The 12,015-nt window shown below is 36.0% G+C and overlaps 1 protein-coding gene across 3 annotated transcripts in view; it reads left to right on the top strand.

Moving 5' to 3' along the window:
- NLGN4X (neuroligin 4 X-linked) overlaps positions 1-11,614 on the top strand; it is a gene marked incomplete at both ends in the record, with an annotated part of 115,156 nt that extends 103,542 nt beyond the window's left edge. For all 3 annotated transcript variants that reach the window (XM_082278675.1, XM_082278674.1, XM_082278676.1), the window contains 2 exons: positions 1,265-2,054; positions 10,765-11,614. In XM_082278675.1, coding sequence (XP_082134801.1) covers positions 1,265-2,054; positions 10,765-11,614 — 1,640 coding nt within the window. The remainder of the gene's footprint in view (positions 1-1,264; positions 2,055-10,764) is intronic.
- Positions 11,615-12,015: the final 401 nt, after the last annotated feature.

Raw genomic sequence — 12,015 nt, 5'->3', positions numbered from 1 at the left:
CCATGCCATTTCTATCACATTAAACCAGACAAATTTGTAACAGAAAGCTAAGCCCTAGCAAGAAGTTACAGCAGGATGACTGGTAAACACGCCTCATTTTGAAATACATAGAATTATGTTTGACAATTCAGTCTTTTGATACAAATAAGATTTCAGTGAATAACTGTTGGCCAAGCCATGCCAAAATCAAGCAGACAGAACCATGAAAAACCTTACTGATCAAATCATTGAAATTTTGTAGTGTGTGCATTCAGTAATAATCTCAACGGTATATCAACAAAATCTCCACATGCTTTGGTAGCTGTTACTGTCTGACATTTTAAGAACTTGACAGTAGAAACCATGTGCAGAAGATACCCAGTTATTCAGTTTAAATATAAAATAAGCCATTTTAGTGATCTTACCAGAAAAAAAAAAAGGATGGGGAAGATTCACCAGTAAGCTTCCCTCGCCTTTCAGTGCTTTAAACAAAGAAGCTCTTCAGACTGGGTTTTCATTTCTCTTTATATTAGTGTACACAAAACAACCAGAAAGAGCCATTGAATCTCATCTAACTCTCTTGCAAAAAAAATTTAAATATATTTTAATTCAAGATATAGGCAGGGTTACAAACACACACACAAAATTCAGCATATAGGCAGTGCTAACAGATAGACACAAGAATAATTTAAAAAATTAAATGGTAAATAAAAAATGTCAGAGTAGAAGATTCAAACATACGAAATTGCTTTTAACAGAGCAGATTTTTTCAAGCTAGTATCATGCATTGATTTTGTGAAGAAAATGAGAATGTGTAATTTTAATTTGACCTTTAAACTACTGAAAGGCTCATTTATGAGTGTCATTTACATGTCAAAGAGGATATGATTGCTTTTAGCTGCCAGTCCTTCAAAGAAATTTTCACAGGACTACAAATGTGGTAAAGCCAGAGGACTTCCATCAAGGACACAAGAAAACTGCAGTACAAGAATGAGTTTTGTTCTTGAAAGAGTAACCTGAAACCTTCATGCCTTATGTGTGTGAGCATCAAGAACAGGAGGGATTTTAATTAGTAGCCTATTCGACATAGCATAAAAAGGGAGCAGTGAGTAGGATTGATGGAAATTGATTTGAAATTTCAGTGTATGCATTCTTTAGGGATTCTGTAATCAAAACTTTGTTTCCTTAGGAAAAAAATACTTTTCATTTTTTTGATATATACTTTTTTTTTTTTTTTTTTTTTAATATCTAATTGAATCTGTATTTAAACAATTTGCACCTGCAGGTTTGTTCCAAAAGGCAATCATACAGAGTGGAACAGCCCTGTCCAGCTGGGCAGTGAACTATCAGCCTGCCAAGTACACTCGGATATTGGCAGATAAAGTGGGCTGCGACATGCTGGATACCACTGATTTGGTTGAATGTCTGCGGAATAAGAATTACAAAGAACTCATTCAACAGACTATCACTCCAGCCACGTACCATATTGCCTTTGGGCCTGTGATAGATGGAGATGTGATTCCAGACGACCCTCAGATTCTAATGGAGCAAGGGGAATTCCTTAACTATGATATAATGCTGGGTGTGAATCAAGGGGAAGGTTTAAAATTTGTGGATGGCATTGTAGACAATGAAGATGGTGTTTCTCCCAATGATTTTGACTTCTCTGTCTCCAATTTTGTGGACAATCTATATGGTTATCCAGAAGGGAAGGATACACTGCGAGAGACCATTAAATTCATGTACACCGACTGGGCAGACAAAGAGAACCCCGAAACAAGACGGAAGACCCTGGTTGCTCTTTTTACAGACCACCAGTGGGTTGCTCCAGCTGTTGCCACAGCTGACCTGCATGCCCAGTATGGATCTCCAACATATTTCTATGCATTTTATCACCATTGCCAAAGTGAAATGAAACCCAGCTGGGCTGATTCAGCTCATGGTGATGAAGTCCCTTATGTATTTGGGATTCCTATGATTGGTCCCACAGAACTCTTCAACTGCAACTTTTCCAAGAATGATGTCATGCTCAGTGCAGTGGTTATGACATACTGGACTAACTTTGCCAAAACTGGGTAAGTGTGACACCCAGCATTCATTTTGTTGATAGCATACTTCTAAAATACTCAGTATCACATTCCAGTGGCCTCAAAATCTGATTTTGAAGTAGTAGTATAGAAATATTTCTGTTAAGACAGGAGGTAAATGAGGCTTATTCATATTTAATGGATTTTTAATTAGTGTGTTCCCTCAAACTATTTTCTTTAGTAGCTCAGTGAGAATAGTAACACACTTTATTTTTAGTTCAAAAAATAGGACAATTACTAAGACAAAAAACATGTCTCAGAGAAAAGGTGGTTCACTAAGATACTGAAAAATCAGAGGCAACATGTCTGCTACTTGAAGAAGGAACTGTCAGGCAGATAGCACTTATCTGCTACAAAAGAAAGGAAGTTCTTGTTTTTCAGTGACCTTCACAGGGATGACGACTCAGGGAGGAATTAGAACAGAAAGGCAGACACTGGAAATTTTTTTCCCTCTGAGGGCTATAATGGCAATAATAAGTACTTGACTGGAATGAAGAAGAGACTTAGATATAAATTTTTCTTTGAGAAGGTTAAAAATTTAAATTAATTCTGCTTACAAAACAAAATAAAGGCATCAATATTTTGCTGAAATAGAGTTGTAAACATCAAGGAAAGAACCCTCAAAGCAGCTTAATCTGTGAGCAATATTAATAAATTCTGTTCTCTTCCTATAGCATTCCTTTAAAGAGTATTGCAGTGTTTTAATTCAGCAGCAAGGGCTTTTTTGTTAACCTTGAGTCTTCAGTACTGAATTAAAACAAAGATACTTGTGGCACAAAAGGGCTGTAAATCTTTCCACTGAATGTTTAATGGTAGGATTGGGCTCTGGAAACTGCAGCTTTACTGCACTGCAGTGAGCGGTGTGCAGATATATAAAAAAACCTCAGATGCCTATTTTGAAGCACTCAGAGGATTTAGCAGCCCTTGTAGCCTTCCATGAATCTAAATGATGTTCAAGGGAGAGAGACTTTGCAGTCTTAACAAGAACCTCGAGCATAAATTGAGTAAAAACTAATCAAATGCTTCAGGACAACTTTCAAGGCAAAAAAAAGCTTCTGTTGCACTGCATATTAGACAAACAGGTACTTTTGAATGCAGAAACCCCAGAGTTCAGCAACAAAAGTGAATTAACTGTGTAATATTTAGATATATTTGGCAACAAGAAGTCATCAGTACTGGGATAGGCAAACTTCATGATGAAATCATGGCTTATGGACAGACAGTGATGCATGCTGGCTGTACCACATGCTCAGAGATGATGATACCATCAATTTGTCTTTATTTTGGTAGATGAAATGCCACATATACATAGAGGACTTCAGATCCTTACAAATATACCTCATTGGAATTATTATGGAGATGCAAGATCTCCATGATCTCACTATTGTTTACAATTACTTTATGACTATTCCCTGTAGATTAAGAAGCTGTATTTAAGCAGTTTTTGAGGCTGACAGGAGCTTCTCACAGTCCCAGCTGCCACCGTTACTCATAATTTCGTTTTCCATCTGTTGCTACTCAAAAGCTAATTTCAGCTGGCTATACCCAGTTCGCTGGTTACAAAGCCATTGTCATGCTACACCTAAAGGCAAAACAGGTGTTTTGGGAGAGGCATTAGTAATTTCTGAAACTTTCCCATTGCTGATGAGACAGGAATGGTGTATATATTCTATTACAGACTCACTCCCTTACAGGCAGTCTGAAAGATGTGTCATTAAAAATGACCTCTAGCTGTAAAATTTCAGTTTTCAAAGGAAAGGAAAAGAGCAACACAATATGTATTACCTTGATGGGGTCTTTTCTTTCTTTGTGTGAACAATGATTAATTGTTCTGAATAGTACAATAGAATACTTGGAGGTAAATAGTATTTTAAGATTACATTTGTTCTGCACCTCTGGTTCCTCAAACAGAAAGGCAAAGGTTGTAGCACCTTGAGCCTAGAGCAACAGGGGCTCTCTGGGGTAACTGTGCTCTGCTCTACTCACTCACTTATAATCTGAAATCCCTGTACACACTCAGGTCCTTCAGCTCTCAAGATGACTGATTCAGTTCAAGACTGCTTTGTTTTTGCTCTGCTTTGGTTTATTCCCCTCCCTGTTTTTTAATGATCATTTCCCATCCTTATTAGGATAGAACTTGACTTGCTTTGTGTTTGTACCCATGGCAACACATGAAAAATCTTTTAACTGAAAGATTTTACTATTTCACATTTCCCTTTAGGTAAGCCTTGAACATTAAAACTGCAGATATATTTATTTATTTTTAATGTCTTTGAGTCTTTTCCAATTTCGATGACTCTTTCACAGAGGCTGCATCCAGGTACTTACTGTATAATTATGGCTCAGGTGGTGCATCATTCAGATGGACTGTGCTAGGCTTTTAATGACAGGCCATCCGTTGCTAAAAAAGACACATTGTTTAATGGGCCTACTGCCAAGGCTGGGTTTGGAGGGCAGGTCAATCTTGTAAAATCAGCAGGTGAAAGATACAACACAAGGCACAGTGCTTTTATTGTGCTTAACTCTGAAGTCGATTACTGCAGCTAGCAAATAGGAAGTGACAATTAAAGTGTTTAATGGCAAATGGTTTGTGCTTGAAATGAAAGCTGGAAGCCGCATTTTGCTAATCCTCCATTCTCTATCTAGCTATGACTCTTTTTTTTATTATGGCAATTATTATTATTATTATTATTATTATTATTATTAAGAGTCTTTCCTTTGGCCTTTTCAAAACTATGTTTCTAACGTGCCTTAGAAATAGGAAAACAATTTGTTATAGAGTAAGTTTGAGATACTACATTTGGGATACAAAAATGACATGAAAATACAGTTTTTAATTCCACTATGCACAGAATTATATGTGAGAGCTTCATCAAGAGGTGCACTTGGAGCACCTAACTGCTATCCTGTGGTGCTATCCTAACTGTAATGGTAATTTTATATGCCAAGTGTTCTTAGTGCCACGTTATCTCCTTTGCAGACACATCAGCAGGGGAAGAGTGAACAATGTGAGGGGTTGTGTGCCAGTCCTTCACAGATACTGTGGCATCTATGTTCTTGTGAAGAAGGATGTGAAGTTTCACACAGTAGATTCAAAGCCTGCTCTCATTAGAGTTATCTATCTATCTAAAAATTGCCCTGTTTTTGAGGAATTACAGTACTCTACTCTTGCTCCCATTCATCCAGCTCTGCCTGTGTTGATATTGGGAAAGTTAAAGATCTAAAGGATATACCCTTGTTTCCTTTGTATTTCAGATAAATACTCCAGAATTATTTTGCTTCCATGGATTCTGAAGCACAAACCTAACTGAGTTATTAAGAATGTCTGTGTTATATAGTCAGCTGGGTTCTCTAATAGAAGACATGATTAAACTTGCAATTATTAAAGTGTAGTTTCAAATCAATTCTCAGTGAACTCTTTGATGAGGCTGTTGCACTTCTTTTTGATGTTTTTTTTTTTTGTCTGAAGAAATAACTCTCTCCAATGGCAAATCTGTGTTAGTCAAACAAAACAGTGTAGTTATGGTTTGTGTTCCTTAGTACTTATAAGGAGTCTTCAGCTGTTGTCCTTAGCTGACTGGGAGCAGGGAAGCAGTGGGATCTGGTGATAATTGAGGAAAGGAGGTAAGGGAAAATATGCCTGTGTACCAGTCCTTCAAGTAGGAATGGCTGTGCCGTTATTCGTATTGTGACAGCATGAAAAGAATCAACAGAAGGATGAAGAAAAGCCAGTTTTTCTCTCTCTTCCATATGGAGAAAAGAGTACTACTGAAAGAAAATAAAGTATCTAGAGGCCTTTCAGAGTCTTGGAGACAAAGATTATGTAACTGTGAAGACATTTTGCTCTCCATTGAAGTTAGAGAAGGACAGAAAAATTATAACACTTCAAGTGCATTAATGTAACAGTTCCATTGTCCTGAGTGATAGTCAATGCTGTGGCAGAAGTAGTTAAGACACAAATGGTATTTTACCATCTGATATGGAATTTGGGATATGAGAAAACTTCTTAATTCATCATTCTTCCCATGAAAATATCATCACATATGAAATGCCCAGTTCTTTCATTTGCCCTCCAGGTCAGTTACTAATCTCCCTTGTGAACAGGAGTGTGTGTTGCTCTTCAGTCAATATCCATTGCAGGCATATTTACTTTATATCACCTGAGAAAAAAATGATGCTTTGATTTTACACCTCTAGCTCATGAGGTGTGAATTGAATGACAATATACAGCAACATCTTAAGTTGTGCAAAATTGGTGCAGACAAAGTTGGAGGAAAAAAGTGACAGGTGAGATGGGATTATTCTGCACATAAACAAAAATATAACTTAGGTAAGATATGGTCTTCTGTCGTATGGAAAAAGAAGTTCAGGCATTTCGTGATGGGGACGTTTTTTGATGTAGAAGCTGTTTGAATTCTAAAGGTGGTAAAAATAAGTAATGAGAGAGCAAAATAAATAATAATAATCATCAATCTTGTTATAGCAGTAAGATCAAGGAAAAAAAACAAACCTCTCTACCAAGTGGCAAATTGGGAAACAAGAAATCTCCTCCCTATGAGAGCCCATACTGTAAGAAGTACAGAACTGGAAATATATTGTTCAGATTATACTGTTATCATCATGATTGCAGTGGGTATTTAAAGGAAGGTTTCCTAGCAGCTATTTTTATGAAATTACACAATTGAGACTCAAGAACATCTAGAAACACAAAGGGGTTGTGAGAGTCTTAAAAAGCAAGAGAAAAATTGAAATTCAAGTAGCAGATCGAGAATTTTGTTGAACAGATGATTTGATAGGAGAAATGATTGTCTGTACATCTATGTTTTATTCCTACCAATAAAAATGGAAAATGGTTCATAGTAGGATAAGCTGCCCAACTCCCCAAGAAAAAAACTTCACAAGTTGTAATCTTATGAATTTTCTGCAGTATACATAGCTGCATGGCCAAGGAAAGTAAAAATTCTCTTGTTTATGTCTACTGAATATTTTTCACAAATGATCATTAGTCTATAAAACCAAGCTCCAAGGCCACTATCAGATCCTTTATTTAGGACTGGACTAAGTTATTCCCCTTTTTTGTAAACAAAAAAAAATCGTATAGATATCTATCTTCCAAATTCAGAATGTTCAGATCATTTTATTCATTTTTTAAGTGATCAGCCCTAGAATTGATGTCAGTTGAAGAGCTCTGATATCCTCAGCAAAGAAATTACTTGTCTGTAGGGCTAGCTGATTTTTTCCTGTTTCTTGTTTCGATGGACAACTTCATGCCCACACACAGCCATGTAAACAAATATTCAAATACAATCCCAGACTCAGGTAATGTTATTTTCTCTCTTGTGTTTGGGGGAGGCAGCAGCATAATTGGCTGCTCCTGATAAATACAGTTAAAAATGACAGATGGAGGTAGAGGATGAAAGAGAGGGAAAGGGAGGCAGATATTTACTTGTTTTCTAGGCTTTTTGTAGGGGAAGGGAATGACACAATAGAAAATTGTAAGGCTGGAAGGGACCACAGTGAGAATGCCAATTTGTTATTTGCTAAAATAATCATCTGATGTAATTTTTATAGGACCACTAAAAATTTTAAAAGTGCATGTCCATTTTGGCTGCTTTCTAAAATTAGTGTTCAGCTTCTTCATCTCCTATACTGTGTATCAACTGCAACTGGTTTACAAGAGCTAACTTAAGGAATCAGTTCTCTATAGGACCATTCCCAGAGTTTTTTTGTGATATGAATAAGAACAGCAAGGGGGAATGACACAAGATTTTGTGCTAGAACTCTTGCAGTATTTTGAGTTTCTGAGAAGAAAAATGTTTCACATTTTGATAACCTTGTTGATTTTTAATTTGCCTTAGAATTTATATACTGAGCCCCAAAGTTCTGTCAAAGTAAATATATTGAATTGGGCCAGTATCTTTGCGTTTAGATTTTCCAGATCTTTCAGTCTGTTCCTTAATAACAAAAGAAATAGCTTTATTTCCTTCTTCAGTGCATGTTAGAATCCCTCAAAGTAGCAGCATACATCTGTTTCTGTACTGCTTGGAAGGGAATATTACTCCTCTAATTTGAACTGGGATGAACAATCACCAATCAATTATCTTTTTTTTTCCAAACTAACACAATTTGGCTGTGTTGAAAGAAAAAGAGAAAGAGAGAGAGAAAGCGAGAAATCGAGAAAGAAAGAAAGAAAGAAAGAAAGAAAGAAAGAAAGAAAGAAAGAAAGAAAGAAAGAAAGAAAGAAAGAAAGAAAGAAAGAGAAAGAAAAAGAAAGAGAAATAGAGAAAGAAAGAGAAAGGAAAGAGAGAGAGAGAGAGAGAGAGAGAAAGAAAGAAAGAAAGAAAGAAAGAAAGAAAGAAAGAAAGAAAGAAAGAAAGAAAGAAAGAAAGAAAGAAAGAAAGAAAGAAAAAGAAAGAAAGAAAGAAAGAAAGAAAGAAAGAAAGAAAGAAAGAAAGAAAGAAAGAAAGAAAAAGAAAGAAAGAAAGAAAGAAAGAAAGAAAGAAAGAAAGAAAGAAAGAAAAAGAAAAAGAAAGAGAAAGAGAAATAGAGAAAGAAAGAGAAGAAAGAGAAAGGAAAGAGAGAGAGAGAGAAAGAAAGAAAGAAAGAAAGAAAGAAAGAAAGAAAAAGAAAACAAGAAAGAGAGAAAGAAAGACAAAAAGAGAGAAAAGAAAGAAAGAAAGAAAGAAAGAAAGAAAGAAAGAAAGAAAGAAAGAAAGAAAGAAAGAAAAAGAAAGAAAGAGAAAGAAAGGAAGAAAGAGAAAGAAAGAAAGAAAGAAAGAAAGAAAGAAAGAAAGAAAGAAAGAAAGAAAGAAAGAAAGAAAGAAAGAAAAAGAAAGAAAGAAAGAGAAAGAAAGAAAGAGAAAGAAAGAAAGAAAGAAAGAAAGAAAGAAAGAAAGAAAGAAAGAAAGAAAGAAAGAAAGAAAGAAAGAAAGAAAGAAAGAAAGGAATGATAACAGTTTCAGAACCCCTAGTTTGTATTTTATATATCTTATTGAAATGGGAAGGATTAGATATATTTGAATATTTAAAAAAAAATTCAGCACACTAAACCACCCCAAAAACCCCAAACACTAAAACCACAAGCATTAGTAAGTCAAAATACCAAAATTATATAGAAAAAGAATTCTTCTCTTAAAAAAGAGGTAAGATAAATTCTTTCAGGTAAAAAAGAATACAGGAATCATAAGATTATTAAACTCAAATTACCTGTCTCATTTAAAAACTTAAGAAATAGGTCTTTACGTACAGAAAAGGAATGCTAAAGTAGGCTATCGAGTTCGTGGGCTTTAGAAAATGGAAAAAGAAAACAGGTGCATTAAAATCTGTTCTGATGGGGTTTGGAATTCCCAGTATACGCATAACTGTATATTGGAAGAAAAGGAAAATATTAGAATTGTTTTCACAGGAAATAAACTAATGCATACAAATGAATGAAAAGGAGAATGCAAAGTTCTGCACAGGAAATAAATAATGTAATGCACAGGAAATAAATAATGTACTCTCAGTATTATATATCACAAAGTCCCAGAAAATACTCATTGCTAGAACAGAAGATTCAAACTCATGTGCAACATACTATTAAACTTAGTATTAGCAATTTTAACTTCCTTAAATATTTATTTAAGTTTTACTAAAATTATATGGATGTGCATACATTAACCATATCTAAATGCTCTTTGTGGCATTGGTTTGTGTCATGGATTAGCAAAGCATAGTCCCAGAAGTGAACAGTAATAAGTATTTTGGACCAAACCACTACAGTTTGTCTTTATTCTGAACCTGTAAGAAAAAACAAATATTTGGCTTACCAATTTTGAAATTATCTCTGACTTGCTACTACTACTACTTAAGTAGTACAAAACTTGTTGATCTCAGTTAATATATTTCTCATCTCTATATAGTGGGTCACAGTTAAGGCTCATTGTCCTATGGCCGTCAAACACAGTACTTCTTAGCAATGATCACATGGAACTTTCAAATAGTCATCTGCTAGCGGAAATGATGGAAAGATTTGTGACACAAAGGTATCAAAGGTTTTCTCCCTGAGTAGATATCTAGATGCAGGAGGACTAATAGCTCAGTGAAGGAACACAAAGAGAAATAGTTCCCACGTACATGTATCAGCCCTGCTACTTCAAGTTTTGAAGTTTTGTTTTTTTTCTTGCAATATACACAGCGAGTGTAATTTTGTGTGTTCACAAGGACTTCCAATATCGCCATTGGGTTTAGATGCTGATATTTACTACTTACAGCAGTGGAAGTAGTGGTGCCTTAAATGAGAAAGTTAGTATCAAACCTGGAGAAGAGTTGAACCTACATATTTACTATGGGAAGAGGTAATTAGTACCTCTCTAAGATAGCGTGTTTCTAAGACATACTCCTAGGAGTATGGTATTGAATCACAGAACTTCAGATGACCTTTTGGGAGCTGAAACACTATGCTTTCTGCATTTTCATGTAAAAAAATATTATAGTACCTAAGATGCACCGTACAGTAATTTTCTTTTGATTATTTATTAACCGCTGTTCTTCAGGTAGGGAGGGCTTTTTAGCTTCTACTTTTAGGTTACTGTAAGTATTGGGTAAACTATTAACTATAGGACAGAGAGAGTTTGGTGGTTTTTTCTTTTGTTTTGTCTTGGTTTTTTTTGTGGGAAGGTTAATGACTATAATATTGTCTGTTTTCATTTTTTTTTAGAGATCCAAACCAGCCTGTTCCACAGGACACAAAGTTCATCCACACAAAACCCAACCGCTTTGAAGAAGTGGCCTGGTCAAAATACAATCCTAAAGACCAACTTTATTTACATATTGGCCTGAAACCTCGAGTTCGTGATCACTATCGAGCAACAAAAGTTGCGTTCTGGTTGGAGCTCGTACCACACCTTCACAACCTGAATGAAATATTTCAGTATGTTTCCACAACAACTAAAGTCCCCCCTCCTGACATGACCTCCTTTCCATATGTGACCCGACGTTCTCCTGGTAAATTATGGCCAGCCACCAAACGCCCAGCAATGACACCTGCCAACAATCCCAAACATTCAAAAGACACCCATAAAACAGCTCCAGAGGATACAACAGTTCTGATAGAAAACAAGCGAGATTACTCCACGGAGCTGAGTGTCACCATTGCTGTGGGGGCCTCCTTGCTGTTCCTCAACATTTTAGCTTTTGCTGCATTATATTACAAGAAGGACAAGCGGCGTCATGAGACTCACAGGCGCCCCAGCCCCCAGAGGAACACCACCAATGACATAGCACACATACAAAATGAAGAGATCATGTCCTTGCAGATGAAGCAGCTAGAACATGACCATGAGTGTGAATCGCTGCAGGCCCATGACACACTGAGACTCACCTGTCCACCTGACTACACGCTCACTTTGAGAAGATCTCCAGATGACATCCCGCTAATGACACCCAACACCATAACCATGATTCCAAATACATTAACAGGAATGCAGCCTTTGCATACTTTCAACACCTTCAGTGGAGGACAAAACAGTACAAATTTGCCCCATGGACATTCAACCACTAGGGTATAGCTCAGCCCATCCCCATCTACCCTCACAAGCCACTTGGAAGAAAGAAAAAAAGAAAAAAAAAAAAAAGAAAAAAAGAAGAGGAAAAAGTTATCTATCATCCCTTGAATACCTTGTCAAAATCTAAAGTAAAAATAAGTAAAAGAGAAGGACAGTCATTATTTTCTTACTGATCCTTCCCACAGAAACTCACTGATGTTAAAGATCAACTACAAACCCTGTGAAATGTGAAAAGTGTACATTGCTGTTACGATACTGCTTTAAGATCTCAGCCACTTTGATTGAAAGTTTAGGCCAGAAGAAGTCATTTAAAATGGTGTTTTAAGTGTAACAAGCAAAGCAGAATCTTCTGGAACACAAAGCCAGTGACTGTACAGGTGTTTTGGTTTGGGGTTTTTTTTTTA

Source organism: Coloeus monedula (assembly GCF_965178545.1).
Source record: "Coloeus monedula genome assembly, chromosome: 3".
Classification (NCBI taxonomy): Eukaryota; Metazoa; Chordata; class Aves; order Passeriformes; family Corvidae; genus Coloeus; species Coloeus monedula.
This window is presented reverse-complemented; position numbering and strand designations above follow the sequence as displayed.